At 34.6% G+C, this 22,753-nt stretch overlaps 1 protein-coding gene across 1 annotated transcript in view; it reads left to right on the top strand.

Moving 5' to 3' along the window:
* The window catches only part of LOC145675434 (barrier-to-autointegration factor-like protein), a 127,801-nt gene extending 105,339 nt beyond the window's left edge, over positions 1-22,462 (top strand). Inside the window, exon 3 of the mRNA XM_081745852.1 lies at positions 22,221-22,462. Within this exon, the coding sequence (XP_081601978.1) occupies positions 22,221-22,373 (153 nt within the window). The 3' untranslated portion in view covers positions 22,374-22,462. The remainder of the gene's footprint in view (positions 1-22,220) is intronic.
* Positions 22,463-22,753: the final 291 nt, after the last annotated feature.

Genomic DNA, 22,753 nt, shown 5'->3' with positions numbered 1-22,753 from the left:
AAATGTCTTTGCGGCGTCTCCATGGAACATACATTGCCTTATTATCCTTACTATTCGAGGAATCAATGTACATCCCAACAAAATTATTAGGTCTCGCATCAATAAGCACATTATTTAATGCCAAGTTTATTAGGTTTTTAATATAGGCCGCAGGATTTCTAATGTCTTGATTTTCCCTTGGCCTAACCGCAATTTCATGTCTCACCAACTTACACTTAGTGAAACTGCTTTCACGCACCACTTTGAATTTACCATTCCCTGTATTTTGAACATCTCTTGTCCGCAACTTTGCAACATATGGATGTAGCCAGACGTGCCGGGCTGTGGAGACCTCATCCCGTAACCGCGAGTATCGCGTGAAAATTGTACACTTGGTTGTTCTATTTCCTCAGCTACAACATTCACTTGATTTTGTCCAATTTCTAATAGTTCATTAAACAAGGCCTCCACATAGTCAGATGCTCCGTATTCATCACGGTTCACAACAACAGCGGAATTTTGATTCATATGTTTACCATTTGCCTCGCTAAGTAATGGTTCATTAAGAATTTCATCAATCAAATAAAAATCTTCTTGTAGTGTATTTTCAAGGGTTGACTTCCTTGATGGACTGATGTTACGAAATTCTGAACAACAGATGGCATCGCATTATTAACCGAACTAAATCGCCAACCATAATTACAAAATTCGGCTACCTCCGCTATATCTATCCTATCAAATTGTCCCTGATTAAAATAATTTAAGTGAACGAATTTATCATGTGCCCACTGGTACATGACTTGTTCACGAAAAAATCCATGTGTAAACAAATCAACAATATCGGCACTAGACATTACGTGTTGTAAGATTGCGGCCTGTTCGTTTTGATAAAACTGGAAAAGACTCGAAAGGAAGGTATCATACCTTTCAGTTCCCCGTAGTCCCTGGCGTTGCTCATCTATGATTCGCCACCAAGTCTCCAACACGCGTTCCTTAGTGTTACGATTATTTTATTGAAATATTAAAAAACTTTTTTATATGAATGTACGAACACAAACTTTTCAATAGTGTAGTACTAGAGAAGAATAACAAAATACGTCATGAGACAAATAAGTTACAAGGACTAGTTGTTTGTCACGTAGTTCACTCTCTCCAACCAGTATATAAGCTTCGGAAAATTAGAACTTTTCACTCAGATCTTACATCATACTTTGCGTCTGTAACCTGCGTCTCGCATTTGGACTAGAAGCCACGACGAAGATGGTGAACATTGAGTTGAGAGAGAGACCTCCGAACTACACATGTAAGTTTTATCCTTTTGAATAATTTCAGTCTCTAAGAAGAAGTAATTTCTTCTATGGCAGTCTCCTGCTAAAGGCCTCATAGATAACAGATTTTTAAATCTTGCTTTATTTGTTAATTTCATTATTGTAAATCACTGCAGACAAACTTGAGCTCAATTAAATATTAACATTTGATTTATTATGTCTGCATATTGTAAAAATGACATTTATTCTTTGTAATAAATTTATATTTTGAAGATTCTTTCTTTTTCCCACATACTACTGAATTTAGTAAATTTACTGTTATTATGAGAAAAGATACTAACCACTATACTAAAAGTAAACAAACACACATTAAATTAAACATAATAAATTCAACATGGCTATCCCCGCAAGAATTAGAGACTAAAATATTCAAGCAGCACATTAGCTTATGCTATGCTAAATAAAAGAGGCCTAGGTTACGAAACTACTTCTTCATGAGCATTGAAATACAACATATATACGATTTCTGCATGTCTTAATGATTTCTGGCTTATATTTTCTTTTGGTTTTAACGTACTTTGTAAACAATGGCTCGTAGACAACAAAATAACAATACTTCATCAACTCCTCCTCCTATAGTTTTTCCCATGTTCATAGATACCTTTGCAAATTCCGAAGGTCAAGATGCGGAAACATTCATTCAGAAATTTGAACGATTTTCTTTATTGCATAAGTTAAATGAGGATACCCAAAAGCAAGTCTTCAAACTTTCGTTGACCCAATTCCCAGCACTTTGGCTTGACAGAAATGAGCAATTTCTAAATTTATCGTGCTCTGCCTTGAAAGCCAAGTTTTTGGAAGTTTTCTCCTTCTTCTTCCTCTCTTGAGGCCACACTTTTGTTTCAGGAACGGCAAAAAGAAAAAGATGAAAAACTCCTTCCGTTTTTGTATGAGAAATATGACCTCTCACAACGCATTACACCTCCCATGCCTTTTAAATCGTTCTTATTGCAAACGATTATATCTCTGCAGCCTAGATTTGTTCCTTTGTTTGCTCAACATCACTTTGAAAATTTTTCACAGTTAATAAACAAAGCTCAGATTATAGAAAATTACGTTGCTTTATTACGATACAGGACGGAACAGGAACACAAACACGTTGCATTCCAAGACTCTGCTACCTCCTCTCTCTCCGCTTCGTCTTCCACGAAGGAACAGTTAGAAAAAATATCAAAACAACTTGAAGCATTGCAGGTAAATTTAGCAAAACGTGCAGAGGACAGTCAGGTTATTGCTTCAGTTTCTCAACAACAAGCAAAGCACAAACAGTATTACAAGAAATCCCGTAGTTGTACAACGACTTATCAAAAAGATAGTCGTAAACCTGGTTCGTTTTGCAGAGATAAAAATTTGAAGTGGTAGTAATTCTTTGGCATAAAAATATTAGCTTCGATATTTTAATACCATTAATCTCACCTTTTTAATAAAAATGACAATGTCTATAAACAGTGTTAAACTGGTTTATTATTTGATATAACTTAAATATCCTTTTCTTAAAACTGTTAAGTACACAAATTCACTGACTAGGTAACCATAAAACATGTCCATATCAACAACTATCCCATAATAATCACTTACATATATTAAAAACATTCTTCTTTTGTTAATAAGAAATGAACATTCTACTAAGTATAGTGCATATGTATGAGTACTTTCTGCCCAAGGTACAGGTAAATATTACACAAACCAAAGTATTTTGTTATATAAAATGTCGCTCGACAAAGGGACTGAATATAAAAGTCATGAGTAGGCTTGGCTTTTATCTTCAAGAACCACTGGTCCGTTTACATTATTGTTGTTTACATTACATATGCCCATCATATTTTAATCGCACCTTGTATATCTCATAAAACATGTCCATATATATTAAACGAATCTTTCATTTCATCAATAATTATCTTTAATTACATTAATTATATTTATTTCATTATTATCTACTATATTATCATTACATTTTCTTTATTAAAATATCGTCGCTCAGTTAATTCCTCGTCGAAGTGTGCGATATCAAAAAATGTAAAGGACAAACGTGGGTTACAAATAATATTAATCTTTGCGGGCGCATTAAATAACAAATAAATCAGATGTTGCATTTAAAGGTATACATCGTAGCACTAAGATGTTATAATAAAAAAGAATTCCCTACAAGGTAGTCGTTGAATAATTTGATTTTATAGAATGGATCTTATTGTTAACATAATCTTTGACAATTAAATTTTCAACACAAATCAATCAAATATAAATAATCTTTGCTTTTAATTAATTATAAATCGAATTATAATTCTTCACATTAACAAGAAAGAATAAAAATCATTTGGAAATTATCATTGATTAATGAGAATTAAAGAGAATTAAATTGAATAAAAATCATTTGAAAATCAATTTTCCAGTCTACTTAAAACTCTATTTAAGCATTTCAAGTATTTTTAAGAATCGTTTTCATTATTGATATTAACACATAAACTTTAAAATGAAATTTACAAGAATCTATAACTAACATGAATTTAACCTAATTTCAGTAACGGTAATCAGGTTACGTTCGTACTTGCATACGGTTCTAATAGAGTACACTGTATTGCGCTCTCATGATTAGGTTCTACATTGTGTTGTACATGTCCCTCATCGTGATTCCGATTTTGATATGGAGTGCCATCTCTTGATCTCCAATTACGTCTACTCACGTAGTTCGCTGCATTTCTGGAATTTCGCCATACATTACGTCGATTTTTAAATCTATTTTGACTATATGGTCTAACATATGAATTGCTACGATTAATTAGGTTAGGCGGATTCTCTACATAACCTTGTCTATTTTGCGCATTTTGATTGCTAGAGTATACTCGGCTTAGGTTAGGTTCTGTATTATTCACACTCCGAATATTTAAATTCCGAACAGGCACCAAATGATCTGAATTATTCTTATTTTTACCTATTCCTGATTGTGGATTCATGGCATGGTATTGAGTTTCGTAGCATTGGACAAGCATCAATAAATGGCTAAAACTCATACACTGTGTGGAAAATAAGATCTGTTGCAATTTAAATGGAAGCAAATTTCGAATCGATGCTATTATTCTCGATTCCGATTGCAAAGGATTAACGACCTTTAATTCGTTGTAGACATTTACAACAAATTCTACAACAGATTTGTGCAATCGAGGATTGAAGTGTTGATTTCTAAGGGTGGCATCTCTATTTGCCAGCAAAAAGTCATTTTCATAATTTGCGATTAAGGCCGCTTTGAATTCCTCATATGTACTAATGTGATCACGTATTGCCTTAAACCATAAGGAACAAGGTGGGAGTAATACATGGGGTATTAATTTCATATATTGTGATCGATCGATAGACATTATATTGCATTCGTCTTGGAATTTCTCTAAGAAAGAAGTAGCATTCTCATTACACTTACCACTGAATTTGCTCATAGCTCGAATTTCACTCATCTTAACACTTAATTTTACCTTCTTTTTCTCATTCCTTGTTCTTGTTGAGTGATAGTTCCTATCCGTGACATGCTGTGTCGTCACACCATCTATGTTTCGCTCATCAGTACTCTTCGGACAACTTTCTTCTAGTATAATATCTTCATCAGACCCCGGCGAAGGCGAGTTCATCTCTGGTGAGTGGGGAAACTCAAAGCGATCACTACCCAGGTTATTACGGTAAATGTTGTCTTTAGCCTGTAACGTTCTAATCTCTTCCTGAATAGTAGCTAACAACTGTGTATTTACACGTATGTTATTAGAGTTGTTGCTGACCTGGATCTTTTGCGGTTTAATGGAAGATTCTATTACTTCTAAATCTTTCTTTACAGCACAGATTTCTTGATTTTGGTGATTGTGCTTTTCTTGACAATCATCGGATATCCTTTTTAACTTTTCCTCGAACTGTGAGGATATGTCGTTCACCACCTGGACAATTGTCTGTTTCGTTTCATCTGATTTCTGTTCTATCCGTCTACTTAATTCTTCATATTGCTTATTAGATTCGTCGAACTTTTGGTCCATTCGTCTACTTAATTCTTCATATTGCTTGTTAGCTTCGTCAAACCTCAGTTCTATCTTCTGTTCCATGGTCTGGTTAGCTTCGTCAAACTTCTGTTCCATTCGTCTACTTAATTCTTCATTTTGCTTATGAGCTTCGTCAAACTTCTGTTCTATCTTCTGTTCCATGGTCTGCTTTAATTCTTCGTATCGCTTGTTAGCTTCGTCAGACTTCTGCTCTATGATCTGCTTTATCTCGGTAGACATCTGCATTATTTGTCGCTGTACAGCTAACAAAAGTCGATCCTCTGATGACAAACCTGGTGTTACACTAGTTTCACCTTGGTCACTAGTATTTGATTCCTGCTGTATTGTTTCGTTGTCCATTTTTCTTATGATTACTTTACCACTTCGCAATATGGTTAAGTTCGTATTCATTAACTGTAGTATAAAAGTAAATTCAACCTTACTCTTCTTCTTCGGGAACTGAATTTACAAAGTCCCGGGTGAGGTAAACCAAATTTTTACAACGACTTATCAAAAAGATAGTCGTAAACCTGGTTCGTTTTGCAGAGATAAAAATTTGAAGTGGTAGTAATTCTTTGACATAAAAATATTAGCTTCGATATTTTAATACCATTAATCTCACCTTTTTAATAAAAATGACAATGTCTATAAACAGTGTTAAACTGGTTTATTATTTGATATAACTTAAATATCCTTTTCTTAAAACTGTTAAGTACACAAATTCACTGACTAGGTAACCATAAAACATGTCCATATCAACAACTATCCCATAATAATCACTTACATATATTAAAAACATTCTTCTTTTGTTAATAAGAAATGAACATTCTACTAAGTATAGTGCATATGTATGAGTACTTTCTGCCCAAGGTACAGGTAAATATAACACAAACCAAAGTATTTTGTTATAGTTGCTTCTCCTTACAAGAATAAAAATCAAAACACTGATCAAGGTAGGCAAAATAACTCACAACACAAAAATAAGGAACATAAGTTTTCCAATGGAAAACAAAATTCTAAGAGGTTTTATCAACAGTATTATGCTGCTCCCCCTTTTCCATATTACATGCAACCTTTTGGACAACCATATGGTTCTTATTTTCCATCTTTTACTCCACAAAATAACTATCCTGCATTACAATACGAACCATTATCAAAAAACGGGAATCGATAGGGCATGGGCATAGTATGTTTTTTCGGACTCCCACCTCGCAATTTAATGAATTAATCCCAATATATTCTCTGCCAACTAGAACAAATTCTGTATATCCCACCTCAAATTTAAATCCGGAAGCACCATCTTTTATACCTACTGCACACACAAGCTTGCACGTTCCTAGAGAAAGTGGCGACACTTTTCATGAAAGGCAATCGTTTCACTTGCCGTTTAAGGAAACAGCAAGTCAAGAGTCACATACCAGTTTATTATACTCACAAACTAATTCCCTTGAGATGATATACTTAATGCTACTACTATGTGTATAAAACAAAACAAGCATGATACACATGCCGTTCAGCCTCAGCAATCACATACTAAAGTAACAGCCCCTTTAGTATTTAGAAATCAACTTCCTTATGTAACTGGTACCATATCGAATCAACAGTATAACTTCTTACTGGACACAGGCGCTGTGACGTCTCTGATACATTACTCCTTAGTGCTGCGTAATTGTAAGATATTTCAACTAACTAATAAGTATATGGCATCAGTTCTACTCCATTACATTTAACAAAGGCAGCATACATTCCGATGGTTATAGCGGGTAAAACTTTTCAAGTTTTATTCCGTATTTCCCCAATTGCCAATATTCCTATTTTACTTTCTAACAGATTTTTGACAAATCATGAGGCTAATATTTCATATAAAGCTAACACAGTTACTCTTACCCATTATGGGGACACCCATAGATTTCCTAAGGAAAGTGACAAAGAAACATCATTGTCCGCTAAAGTGGGTAGAAACTGCAAATTAAATTTCTATGTTAGACAAGGTACAGCCATTCCTCCAAATTCAATAAGGTATGTTCCTCCTACTCTTGACACTCCAGTCTCGAATACTGAATTTATTGTTCAAAATCCAATCATTAGAAATATGCAAGGTTGTGTATTCATGCAAACAGCAGTAAATTCCAATAATATGTATTTACCGATAGTAAATCCGGGAAATACTAAGAAATATTTGCAGAAAGGAACACGCATAGCTCAGGGCGCTGTATTACCAAAGGACACAGAGAAGGCTCATGTATATCTCATACGTAAACTTTACGAACCAACGAAAAACAAACACGTGATAGGGTGGCCAAACGTCTTGAAAAAATCAAACCATACATAGACTACAGTAAATTTAATATTAATCCTGATTTAACGCCAGATCAACAAGAGAAGATACTTTCAGTTTTAAAAAGACATTCAACATGTTTTTCTTGGCATAATAAGAATTTCCCAGTTATAGACTGCTACTCTCCTACACTTAATGTAGTAGACAGAGAACCATGGACATTTCCTACATATACCATTCCTTTTCGTCTTCGTGCTAAAGTCAAAGAAATGATACAGGAAATGATTGACAATGGAATCATATCAAAATCAGACAGTTTCTATAGAAACAATCTCATTGCAGTTCCTAAACGAGATTCGAACCAAGTACGTCTCGTCTTAGATCTCAGAGAACTTTCATCCCGTTCAAAACCGGTCAGCGAATTATCTCCTGGTGTTCAGGACATTTTAGACCAATTAGCACAGGCTCGTTACTGTATAAAAACAGACATGGAACAAAGTTTTCACCAAGTCAAATTAGACGAGGCAGATCAAGAATTAACCAGTTTCAGCGTGCATCAATTAGGTTTACCTCACAGCCTCTTTAAAATGAACACTTTACCCCAAGGTTTTCGGACATCAACTTTAATTTTACATAGAATAGTTAAAGATATGTTTAGAGATTTTTCCCCTAAAGAATTTCTTTCGTATGTGGACGATTTAATTTTCTTCGGGAATACGTTTGACGGAATGCTTAGAGTCTTAGAAAAAGCATTGCAAACTGCAGAAAAATTTGGTCTTCTGTTTAGTTTAAAAAATTTCAATTTGGAGTGCAGAAATTTAAATTTCTTGGATACATAATAGATCAGGGCACCATTTCACAGGACCCTGACAAAGTCAAGGCATTAACTTCATTAGAACGTCCGAAAACTCCCAAGCAGTTAAAAGCATGCTTAGCTGCATTGCAGTATAACAGAATGTTTTATAACAAACTGTCAATAGTTGCCGCCCCATTACACAAATTTGCTGCAACAAAAGAAAAGCTGTTGAAGTGGACCCCAGAATTAATTGAAGCCTTTGAGAAATTAAAACAAATGGTCACTTCAGCCCCCATTTTACAAATTTACAACCCGTCCGCTGAACATATGCTCGTCACAGATTCCAGTTCCATTGGCTGTGCTGCGGCGCTTCTGCAGAAACTTCCTAATGAAAAACATTGGTCTATTGTACAATTTGCTAGCGCTACTCTCCCACCTAGAGTAAAAGCATACCCTATTTATTACGCTGAACTTTTTGCAGTGTTTTTCGCTCTTCGTAAGTTTTACAGATATCTAGTAGGTGGACACTTTACTATTTTGACAGACAATTTGGCATTAGTAGCTGTCAAGAAAACTACAAATCTCACAGCACAAATGGTCAGGTGGTTAAGCTACATACAAATTTTTGATTTTACTATTCGCCACATTAAATCCAAGCACAATGCCCTTTGTGATTATCTTTCACGCCATCCTTTAGACTTATCCCCGGAAGAATATGAAGAAATAGAACCAGAAGAACATCCCTATGCTTTCTTGGTTTTAGATAGTAATACTGATATAGCTGAATTACAACGTTCAGATCCGAAATTTTCTAAAATATACAGGGTGTTACAAAATAAGGAGACAACTCATCCTAAGTATGCACTTTGGTCAAAGCAATATCAAATACAAGATCATAAATTATACAGAATCATTTATACTCCAGCAAAAACTAAATTACGTCTATGCATACCAGATTCATTGAAAGATACAGTCTTTCAAGAATTTCATTCAGACACCCATCCTGGTTTTCATAAGTTAAAATTTCTAATCAAAGATAGATATTATATACCTAACTTACAAAATTGGCTCCGTTCAAAATTAAATAGATGCATAGAATGCAATAAATTTAAGCGAAATTATCGCCCTAATGATACTCACATACAAACACATCAGCTGTCAGTACTCTTCGACTTGGTTTGTGGATGCCATAGGCAAATTACCCTCGTCAAATGGTTACAATTATATTTATGTGGCTACAGAAGCAGTAACCTCCTATGTAGTGGCTAAACCTGTCAAAGATATGACTACTGATACATTCCTCCAATTTATATATGAGAATATCATTTTGCAGTATGGTTCGCCAAAATGCATACATATGGATAAAGCTCCGAACCACACCGCCATTCAAGTACAGGATTTTTTTAAATCACTAAATATTCAGGCAAGATATGCGCTTCCCGCATCACATCGCCGCATTGGCTCTGTAGAGGCAGCAATCTCCAAAATTCAATCTGCCATTAGGTTTCTATCTAAACTAGACCATTCTACATGGTCTCAGTATGTCCAACAAGCTGTAAGTGTTTGTAACAATACGCCACTGACACAATCAGGTACAGCTCCTTTCACATTACTTTATGGCCAACAATACAGATTTCCCATAGATAATATCTTACAGATACCTACAAATAAATAGGACCAAGACAATAGACTATTACAAATTGATGAACTCAGGTCTTTGGTTCATTTCCATAAACATAGGATCTTTCAGCAATTAAAATCCAAAGCTCAAAATAAGCTCAGGGATTATCCTTTAGGAAGTCAGGTTATGGTTAAGAAAATGCACACAAAGAAGGGTGAGTCACCATCAATGTCTGCACTATATACAGGACCACATACAGTCAAAGCTAAGTCCTATCACAAAAATGAGTATATTATAGACATTAATAGTACATTGCAACCCATAGCCATAGATTGTTTAAAGCTTTACATCCCTGATACATCTCCAGATCCTATTTTTCAAGCCAAATATAGAAAATACATGGCTAATAGTGTACCCAAGTAGTATATAACTATAATGTACATAGTAGATATATATATATCATTTCTATGAGTACTTCCTATATCTCTTATAATTGCTATATATATGTATATTTATATGTAACATCGAAATGTTATACATTTCCTTTAGGTTGAGATGAGAGAAAAAAAGTTTGTTATTCTGTTACGTTATTGCTTTATATGCTTTCTTTCTAATTGCATATCATAATATTAATATTTTTTCAATGCACATAGATACTTATTTCAATATATATATTCATATTTAGTATTTGTATATTTAGTAATATATTTAGTTGCTACATAAAATATGTCTGTAAATAGTTAGAATATCGGTATAAAAACATCCTCTCCCTTACTCTTACAACCCTCTCCCCTATAATTAGAACACCCACCCTAATATAGGTCTAGCACCTACTCTATGACTCAAACAACAGAGTTTGATTGACAAGTTTATGGGTATTTTAGGTCTAAAAAGAATTTTGGTTAAAGGAATCGAAATTAGGTTAACATTACTTTCTAAAAGGAATTTTCCAAGGTATTACATATCTCAATTTTTTTATGTCGAATAATATGACAAAACGTCTTTCAGTTCATCATATTGCAAAATTAAGATGCCAATAACAAGTCAGGTTATTCCTCCTTCTTATATATAGTTTCACTCTCACGTCACTTCAATTCTGTTATTTCTATATTTGTATTTCTATAACGGCATTTTCCGTTATGCATATACTTCTATGAAATTTCTCCGAAGTGTGCGTGGTTTATTTCAAAGCCAGTTTTCTTTGAGATCTGTTGAATAACGTATGTATGTAATAAACCCTCTTTTCCCTTATCCCATTAAATTCGCGTTGTCACACCCTATATCCTAATCCCTTCTCACTCATGTCTATATTATTTAAAATATTAGTCATTAATCTCTCTCTCATCTCTCCTCATTCTACACGGCTCCATGCCATCGCTCAGCTGTATCCAGCCTCCAAGATGATCTCGCTTCCAGAGATCACACATGCCTCAATAATAAGGACGACCAGTCACGATTTTTGACCGCAGACAGCAATCTACACAGCATTCCTGATACTTCAATTGTCATCAGCAGCATCCCATGCAGTCAACGTTCCAGTTTCCAGCAGGTGTTTCCAGTGGTTCTCCAGCACACGTCTCATCGAAGTGAACTCAGCATGGACACGAACCAGTCACCTCCAGTGATCCAGTCTCACCTGATGGACCCCAGTTCAATTTCCCACCCCACCCGCATGTGTTTCACTCATTACATTCACAACAAGACGCCACAAACTATCGTCTTCGACTATCGTTTGTGTTACATCTTGTGTTCGTCTTCGCTCTCCAGCATCACTGTTTTGGTAGCTAGCGTCCATAACAGACTTGCAGATGACCAGAGGCAGTGTTACCATCTTATGACATCAGTTCGCAGCCAGGGTTTTCGTCGTCCGACATAATGTTCAGTGCAGTCATCCCACGAAGAGCTGGCCACTCAACAAGGATGCTCCCTGTTACGTCGCCCCTGCCTGATACGCAGTCAGCGTGATTCTATGGAGTCGCGACCATGAGAATCAGCACGCTCCTGTCCAATGGTTTCGTCTCTTACCAGATGTTCCATTTCTCATGTCACCGATCATCGCAGTTTATCATCAAAGGAAGACGTTCCTTCTCAGCCGATCCAATTTGCTGTTTCTTCACTCTCAAGGTCAACTTTCTCCAAGACAATGAACTCGGTTTTCAAGTCGCCGTTAACCTTTATGCTTCTATGTTTATAAACACTAGTGAAGTGCTTTTCAGAAAGTGAACGTGTTTTCATTTTCGTCTTTCTCTTTCCAGTGTACTCACTATATACAGTGCACATACATCACTTCGAATTTTTTTTGAAATATTAAAAATATTATTCTTTTTTTAATTTGATGCTAAAACATTCAAATGAAAGAACAATTTTAGCAGAAGAGGCTATCTTACGATTATTTTATTGAAATATTAAAAAACTTTTTATATGAATGTACGAACACAAACTTTTCAATAGTGTAGTACTAGAGAAGAATAACAAAATACGTCATGAGACAAATAAGTTACAAGGACTAGTTGTTTGTCACGTAGTTCACTCTCTCCAACCAGTATATAAGCTTCGGAAAATTAGAACTTTTCACTCAGATCTTACATCATACTTTGCGTCTGTAACCTGCGTCTCGCATTTGGACTAGAAGCCACGACGAAGATGGTGAACATTGAGTTGAGAGAGAGACCTCCGAACTACACATGTAAGTTTTATCCTTTTGAATAATTTCAGTCTCTAAGAAGAAGTAATTTCTTCTATGGCAGTCTCCTGCTAAAGGCCTCATAGATAACAGATTTTTAAATCTTGCTTTATTTGTTAATTTCATTATTGTAAATCACTGCAGACAAACTTGAGCTCAATTAAATATTAACATTTGATTTATTATGTCTGCATATTGTAAAAATGACATTTATTCTTTGTAATAAATTTATATTTTGAAGATTCTTTCTCTTTCACACATACTACTGAATTTAGTAAATTTACTGTTATTTTGAGAAAAGATACTAACCACTATACTAAAAGTAAACAAACACACATTAAATTAAACATAATAAATTAAACATTAGCGTGCAGGCCTTCGATAACAACAGCCAGGTTAATCTCGTCGATTTCATTAAAATCGTTTACCAAGGATGCGCCAAGGAATTCCATCTGAAAATATACATAAAATAATTTTAAGTATTTTACAAACATAATAAATAAATAAATACAACATACGCAATAGAAGTTTCTTCTTGAAAAATCATCAAATCAGCTAAGTGGTAAAAATATTGAAATTCCTAATAAAACACTCAATGAATGTGAACCGATAAATAGTTGAAAAATATGAATGAAAAATAGTAATAAATACATACGTTCGCTAAAACCGTTATACAAAATGAATTAAGTACAAATAATGTTATTTTATTCTTAATACTTTTTCATCATTCAAAATACTTACATACATATAAAATCTAAGAAGTTTAATTTTCATTAACATTAAATATTTTTTTTTCAAAATCATCGAATTCTATCTTAAATGATCAATTATGTAAAATATAAATGTACTTACGATCTTCTTCTAATATAATCGACTAACTGATGGAAATCTCACAATTCTTCTTTTTGCCTTTCGCTGCCTCTTGCGCTCTCTGCTGTTCTTAAAATCTTTATGTAAATCTGCAAAAATACAGTTAATAATACCGGTATTACTAATTTCTTTTTATTTATTAACTCTAATATCTTTATTATAATGATAAAAATATTAGCTTACATTTGCACAAGCAACAAAACACGTCATGCAACTGTCCTCGCCAGCAAGTATACGTTAACATTTCATGAACAATGGGGTATATATATACTACAAAATAATAAACAGGTTCAAACCAGTTTCAACATGTTTCAACAGCTCTGCCCACGCAAACAAAAGAAATTCCTTTCATCACTGAGAAAACAACAGTGGGGGGAAACAAAGGAATACTGCGCCAATAAAAATACTTTACTGACAATAGGGGAAATACCGGAAACCAACAACAATTTTTATGCCGTCATACGAAAAAAAAACAATTATTTATTATTTTACAATTTTCAGTATTTTCGAAATACTTTTTATCGGCTCACAACTTTACTATTTTCGGAATATCATTCCTGTGAGTTTTAATAAAAAATGAAATAACAAAAGGCAGAGCTCAAACAAGCAAAATGAGAAAAATTGAAATCCAACCGTATAAATCACAGCGGATAATTTTATTGGATCCCTACGAAGTTGGTCAAAGCTTTCTGTGGAAGCGAATTATTTGTAGGTTCGCGTATATTCGAAACAAGTTTCTCTTTATAAGATTTCATTGAAACCGATCCGTAAAAATTACGAAAGGTTAAATAAATAAGTAGTTTACGTAGTAAAACGATCGAATGAATAAGCAGAGCTTCTGTAGAAGCGATTCAGTTAAAAATAGAAAAGGACACTAAGATGGTATTCATGTTACAATAGTTTATCACCGTCAACATTTTATTTCGAGTTTCATAAATTAATAAAACTGTGTTAAATAATCAAGTACAATATTATGTACTACGTTTTATAGTATACACAACGTTCACAATAATAAACTAATATAAAAATGGCTGGACATTTATTAATTCATACGATACGTATATCAACCACTACGGCTATTTCCTATACTTCAATACGTACCGGATAACCCGTTGAGGCTCATATAAAGTTCTAGTGTGAATACGTGCAATAGCACACTAATATATGCACGCTGTAAAATGTCCACGTAAGCCTAATACAACGTGCTAGCCAGCCACTGCGTATTTTACCTGTACATTATTACATACATTAATACATAGTAAAATTATATGGCCCGTATGCCAACCACTGCGTTTCTGTGCTATGCTTTATTGCATACAGCTTATCAAAAGTGCGAAATTTTCACATACATGTCAATACTAACCGATATCCGGTATGTTTGCTATGCATTGATCATATCTGCTATACTTCAATACGTATAACGCATAGTAACGTACTACTATAAAAATGGCGGAAAAGTTTCACGATTACTATATGCTAGCCGGGCACTGTGTATATGTACAATGGTCTACTAATACTTTATTATAGTAACAGATTTCCAATACTTTATTATATACTAATATAATTCATGCCAATATTGAGTTACATTCTGTATGTTTGCTATGCATTATGTATATCAATATGTACGACACATAAAAATACAATTAAAATGTGCCAATACTAAGTGGTAGCCTTCATATATATCATCTGCCGCCCCTATTTCTTATACATAAACAAAATAAAACTAAACTATATGATATCCATCAACCATGCAACCTAGTGCACGCCAATGCCTATATTATGAACGGTCGCCATGTTTTATTTTCAACATTATACCTAGTGTATATTACGGAATCGTTAATGATGTTCTTTTCTTATGCAGTACGTTTACTGATCGTCCATAAGCAATAATATATATTGTGTACATCTTGCCACTCGCTAACATCAATAGTGTGTTACCTACTGCGTTTACTATCAGCAGGAACTATTTTCCGCATCCATAGGCACTAATGTATACTGCGTACAACAGAGCGTGCCTTAATGTTAGCTAATACATTTCCTACGCACTGTGTATCTGTTTTCCAAAATCTTAGGCAGTATTCTGTACTGTGTATAACACAGCATGCCTTGCAGCTAATGTTAAGTTACCCATTGCGTTTACTAAACGGTGTGCGTTCATGCTGAGTATTATCTATTGTGTATACCATACAATGCGTTCCCAATGTCTTCCTTTCCTTTTATTGATCGCTGTGCGTCTATCTTAAGCATCTATAAGCAATAATGTACGCTGTGTATAACACAGCTACCTTTGCCGCTGATTTTTTGTTATCCAATATCCTTACTACCCGCTCTGCATCTATTTTGGGCTTACGTAAGTAAAAATGTACACTATTTATAACATATCATACCTTACCGCTGTCGCCCATTAAATTTACTGTGTACTGTTCATCAATACCCAGTATTGTATCCTGCATATAATACAACATCCTTTCGTATGATCATTTACTCCCATTACTACTCACTGTGTACCTATACGCAATATAGTATTCTGTATATAGCACAGCATCCATTGCTATGCATATTTATTGCCATTACTACTCACTATGCTTCTATACGCAATATAGTATTCTCTCTATACCACAGCCTCCATTGATGTACATGTTTATTGCCATTACTACTCATTGTGTAGCCATACGCATTATTGTATTCTCTGTATAGCACAGTATCCGTTGGCGTAATCATATATTCTTATTATTCACTGTGTATAAAACATGGCAATGTAGGCCATCTTTGTTTTCAACCTGCAGGTTTGCATGCTATAGCCGGCCATTTGCACAAATATCTAACACGCACGCCTCAGCATAATACGGTACCGCCAAAAGGCGATATATTTCTCTTTTCAGCGTACCATAGCCATATACGCAATGGCCACGTTTCTTTCACAACATCGCGGCATAGGAGGGTCGCATACGCTTCATCATGGTATTTCCCCGTACCGCTTCTAAGTCTTACACAATAAAAATGGCGGTCACGCAAAACAAATGACGCTCCATACATCGGTTTGTCATATTTATTTATTTCTCGTACAGAAAAGTATATTCCACATACATACATAATCAGTTTACTATGAATCAAGTAAAGTCCTGTGTTCTTTCATTCAAAAAACAATGTGTGCAGTTTCTCCTATACATTAATATCAGTTACCGTATCGTAAAGTGTGTTAACCCAACAGTGTGTTCTGCCATGTGGGCATTAAGTAAGTAAAATGTTTGTTTTATTGTATTCACAATATACAGCTGCATTCTTATGTTATTACTATTCATAAGCTCGAACCAGCACACAAATGTAAATACAAACATGCTTATTCGCTCTTCATAGTATAATCACCCAACACATCAATATATTAACTTAAATTTCATCAGGGGCCGCAGTGATTCAGTGATAAAGCGTTCACCTCTGGTGCTTGCGGTCCCGTTATTCTGTTACCTTATACATCGTATAATGTAACATGGCCCGGAAGTTTTGGGCAACCATTATATATATGAATTTAATATTTATTAAAATTTTATTTTCAATATATAATTAATCAATGACTCGATTTGAAGTAGGTCGCAAAATTTGCGTTAAGTTCCTTGAACTTATGATTTTAGTATATTTAGAGGGAAATATATGGTAATATATTTACATTGAACAATTATTTGTATATTTAGCTAAAAATATAATTTTATTTTAGGAAATAAGGTAATATCTGGTCGTATTTAGTCCTTTCCAATCAATTTTCTTTCATATTTTTGGCTTAGGGGATCTTCAAAAGAGTTCAAAATTTTTATTTCAAAAATCTTCTTCAAAATTTTACATTTGTAAAGTCAGCCATAGTAGCTTCTTGGAGCATCCCTTTGTTTAACCTAAATTATCTGTGATTGGATCTTCCGCAATCACAGGTGTGGTTGAGATTTTTCGGCTTCTTTGATCTTAAGAGATAATTCTTCAAGAATACCAAACCCGGACTAATCAGGTAGGAGAGGAACTAGAATTCTACCCTCCATGGAGGGAATCAACAAAAAGTGTGTAAGCAGAAAATCCAAGTAGTTGTTTTCGGCCATACTAACCTGCAAATATTTCTATATTATCGGATTTCGTTATGGTCTATTCTTTTGGTGTGATGCCTTCCATTATGTGCTAAACGCTGCGTAGTTTTCCCTAAGTTATACAATATGCAGACTTAGAGCTGTGACATAAATCACTCGTTCAATGGGGGGAATTGTTCTTTTGGAGTTTCAGTGTGGACGTTTGTTACCAACAGTCCATGAAATGTGTGTACTTTCGAGTACATACATTTCACCCCAAAATTATATTTTGAATATGTAATTTTCGTATATTCTTTTATTTATTTATTATTTTCCGTACTGCTATATCACAGAATTAAATCCGTTCTCTGGTTTTGTGCTCACCTTTACTTTAGTTTGAATGCGATGAGACAAATTGTATACAAAGTTTCGGCTCACATTGATAACAAGGGTGCTAGTACAACTATTGGTAATGGGAGATGCTCGTCAGCAGTAACACGTTCGTTATGTAGTTTGAATTCCTTGCACCAGAAACAGAAACTCGAATTTTAAGAACATATTTTAGGACTTTTTTTTAACAATATACAAAATTAAAGCTGAATGGTCAACGTCCAATACGTCCTCGGTAAGAGGCGGTGTGTGTGCTATATTACGAACCTGTTGAATAAAAATGATTTTATATGTCTTAGGTTAAGTTAGTTAGATAGTTAGGCTAGGGACTTAGGTTAAGTATACTTTCTTTTCATGTGAATTCATTAAGTGTATGTATTGTCTCGATAAAAAAATGTTTTGTTGTGGGAATCAAAGTGGACAGGTCTGAGCTCATACAAGGGAGGTCACCCTGTCGGTATAAATCCTCCGCGCTGACCCCACTTGCACAACGGTATCTAAATAGAGAAAATACTAAGGAAAGAAAGTAAAGTACGTAGCACACAGCCGTAATAAGTAGTACATGTGTAGTACAAGGCTAATGTGATTTTGTAGTAAATGTCTTTATTTTTAAATTGTTTTTTTAACGACTAAACTAAACGTATGTAAAGCTTATTCATGAGATGTGAAGAGAATATGTAATCAAAGGATAAAATTTATCCATTCAGCTGTGTAAAGCGTTCAATTCGTATGGAATAACCTTTGCGACTTTTGTTTTCTGTTTCGTTTGGCTTGTTTGATATCTTACAGGAAGTTAGTGTAAATAAAGTATGCGAGTCGAAACAAAATCTTTCATTATCCAGTGCAGAGCTAATTACTTAAGTCTATGTAGTAAAGTAACTTCAATAGTATTATTAGTACTCAGAAAGTAGAGTTTTGAAAAGCAGTACGTGAATAATGTAACGAAAGTATATTATAGCATCTTGAAAGCGTACAGAATCGATTTCACTTAGTGTGACCGGGGTTGGAATCACAGACCTGCCAGGAAATTTCACTTCGTTAATAAGATCAACAAAATTCATTTTTGGCATTCAATTTTCCCTTTCGAAATTCCATCCCGTTGCGCATTTTAGATTCGATTTGAGATTTTTTTCCCTCTGGGTTAGTAAACACAAACATTTAGATTTTCGAAGCACTCACCGTCAGTTTCACTCTTGGGTCAGTGTTTTGTTCTGTCGTATTGTTGTTTGTAACCTTATCTCGCGATGGGATGCAGGCCATGAACTGCGGATCGGGATACTGGACTGCGAGTGAGAATGAAGGAGGCTTAGAAATCTTTATATTTAGGGTCAACTTGAGTTCTATTTTCCGGAGATGATTGGTGTAGTGGATGGGTCAGTGAGTGTTGATAGCTTACCCGTCTGGGCCCGGTGGGTTCGCGTTCAGCAATCAGTGACACATTCACGCGACCATAGTCTTGAGGAAAGGGAACATCATACAGAAACACATCATCAGTATCATCATCATCGTTATTTCTTTTATCATTATTTTTATTTTATTTTTATTTTACTGATTTTTTTTTGTAAAAATTCAATCCCAGCCCCCACCAATTATGTGAACATTTTCTCCCTGGTGTCCTCCCGTTTCCTCCCACTTTTTTCATTCAACAATTTCATTCATTTCTCATCATCACCGTCTCCTTTAGGCTAACCGTAGGACGTAAAACTTAAAGATTTCACTTCATTTTAAATTTCATCAAACACAATAAAAATACGTTACATAGTTCACTCAATATTCCCCTTTCCTTCCACATTTTCATTCCGCCCATCATCTTTTCATTTCGCAAATGTACAATATAATATAACGGCTGAAAATTAGTATTCTCTTTTATCCCTATTCTGTTCGTAAATATTTAGATTAAACAATGTCATTTTAAAACTTATATATATATATATACAGTATCCACTCAATAAAAACAGAAAACTTTCCTTCAATGAAACAAGACTGGAAATACTCATTGATGGCCATGTTAAAACAAGAGGGACTCTCCCTTAAAAGTATGTTCCCGCTGAGCACTATTCACTTCGCGTCAATACTTTTTGACTAACAACAGTCCAGCCTATTGAGCCGCCAACGGAAAGTTTTTAAATGACAAGACTCCCTCCTCCTACTCCCAAACACCACTGTGTTCAACCCCGCCTCATGTACACTCACCATTTTATCTTTGTCCATCTCCACCATATTCTATTACACAAAGTCTATTCTCTTACAAAAATAAATTCATTTATTTTTTAAAAATAAAATAAAGCAACACTTCACCCTATAATTGCAATATAACCTACTAACTTTCTAATCCGATTTGTGTATGCTATTCTACAAATAAAGCTCTTTCAACTTCTTTTTCTTTTATCTTAAAGCGCTTTCGTTCAATCCCATTTGGAGTCCTATCCCAACACCAAAATAAAAACAATATTCTACAAATATATACAATAAACGGGGAAAACGGTATTAACAAAAAAATAAAAATTACAGCTCGGTTGTGCCTAGCGTACGCGTCTTTGCCGTCGGAAACCCGCATTCCGTTCCCGGCGAGTGTTAGCGTACGCGACTTTACCGTCAAAAACCCGGCTTCAATTCCCGGCAGCGGCTAGCGTACGCGTCTTTGCCGAGGGAAACCCGGATTTAATTCCCGGTGGAAGCTTATGACTTTCAAATTGTTAATATAATCATTATAAGCGAAGTCTTGTAAGCATATACAACTGTATAGCCTCGCTGCCGAAAAGGGACGCTTAATTCAAAAGCAACTCAACAGCAAAAGTAGTACAAATATGTATATAAACAGGTGAAATATGGCATTTATCTAATATTATATTTTTAATATTCACTTCATATGCAAAATGTCTCTTACTTTCAACGATAAAGCACAGCCTTGCAATCAACACAAAATATAGTGAGAAAGAAGTCAACATTCAATCACACAAATGAAATTTATACCGTCTATATATAATTACAACTTATTTATAAAGGAATATTTTCCACTTAAAATAAGTTTGCTTCTTATCCACAGAGAAGGGATTTATCGTCTCCTTCCATTCCAAACCCATGTGTTTCATCCCATGTTCATATCATAATCGTTATCCAAAAACTTCCGCTTCTCCATGCAAAACGAAATAAATATCTCTATACCTGTTATCCAGAGTAAAACTAATTGCTTTCCCTTTGACCTCGCAAAAGGAGGGAAAAAGAGATCATTCTGTTTCTGACTATCAAATCAACATTTTTCAAGAAGTATGCTCCAATTAAAAGTATCCTACCACTAACAAGCTTAGTACACATATCACATTTCCTGTATTTCATATCTCTATCTACCCCAATAGCTGGAAATAGTGATAATTAAGAGGGAGGCACAGTGATAATTTTAACTGTATAATATACGTCTTAGTATCAAATCCAGAGTGATATCACACCGGAAGAATTCGTTCAGAAATGGGTACATTTATGTTTTTAACTACTATCAAACCCACGTTGATATAAGTCAGTGTTGACAGACAAATAAGGCGTTTCGATGCGTTTATAGATACATCAATCGTAGGTTCGTGATTGATCGTACACGACAAACACTTGCTTTGTTCCATTCCACCTACCTCGTTCAATTCTCGCGTGATGTCCTCTCTCCCCTTTCTCTGTTGACTTTCACTGCTCTTATATTCTGCTCACCCTCAAAGGTAAGGCAGAAAACCACGGAATGCAACAGCCTGTTACGCGAATAACATGGTGTAAGCATAACAAGAACTTTTGGAATAAAAAGTTATTTTATCCCTACAATGCTTATTGTAGGGATAAAGAGAAAAAATGAGTGATGGAAATACCGGTACACATAATACCTAGGTAGTGCCATCTAAGCGGAAACTGTGGTTACAATTTCGAACGTTCCCAATCTGGTTCAACATGCATTAACAACTGCCATTACCATGCATGCCGTTATGTAGGAAAGCATAGATTATATAACACTATGACCCATATCTGGCCCACTATGCATTGCAGGATTATGTTTTATTCTCTTATTTCAGTCCGAAGATGCTGTCTGTTCAAATCAAACAACTTCTGTCAATAATAATCTATGTGCATTTTGTATCTTAATTATAATTTGAAGGAGATTATTTTTTTAAAAAAATAACTTATGTCAAATAACTTTGTTAATAATCTAATTTTAAATTTCTTTTTCCCTTCGTTCTAGGCGTATCAGCTGTATTTTGCTTATCTGCAGAATCAGAATCGAACGTGTTGGATCCAATTTATGTATAATGCATGCCGTGCTGATAGAGGAAATGCTCTGCTGACACTCCGTGCCATAAGGGAGTATAAGAGAAGGCATGGTGAAAGAGTATGATCGCCGTCGGTAAAATATGAAAAATTGTAATTGTGTAAATCGTAGAATTTTTTAATTAATTCGTAAATAAACGTATATAAAATAAGAAATCTTAAAATGCAATTTTATTTATTTGCCACAGCATATAAAAACCAGATTGTCAACAAGTGAAAAAAGAAATTCTTTTATGTTGACCAGCAGTACTAATATCAATACATTTTTAAGTTATAAATGTAAAAAGAAGAAGAATGGCTCACAAATTAGCACGGTTTGCTGAAAATAAGGTATAATCAATAATTAAGTCTTAGCATATATTTCTTTCAGATTACTTCTAGTATAAGTCCTACTTCAAGAATAAGTTCTAACCCAAAATATGCACCAGTATTTAAATAGATCGAAAC

Source organism: Thermobia domestica, chromosome 18, assembly GCF_964235325.1.
Source record: "Thermobia domestica chromosome 18, izTheDome1.hap1.1, whole genome shotgun sequence".
Classification (NCBI taxonomy): Eukaryota; Metazoa; Arthropoda; class Insecta; order Zygentoma; family Lepismatidae; genus Thermobia; species Thermobia domestica.
Note: the sequence above shows the minus strand (reverse complement) of the source record. Positions and strands in the feature narration are given on the sequence as shown.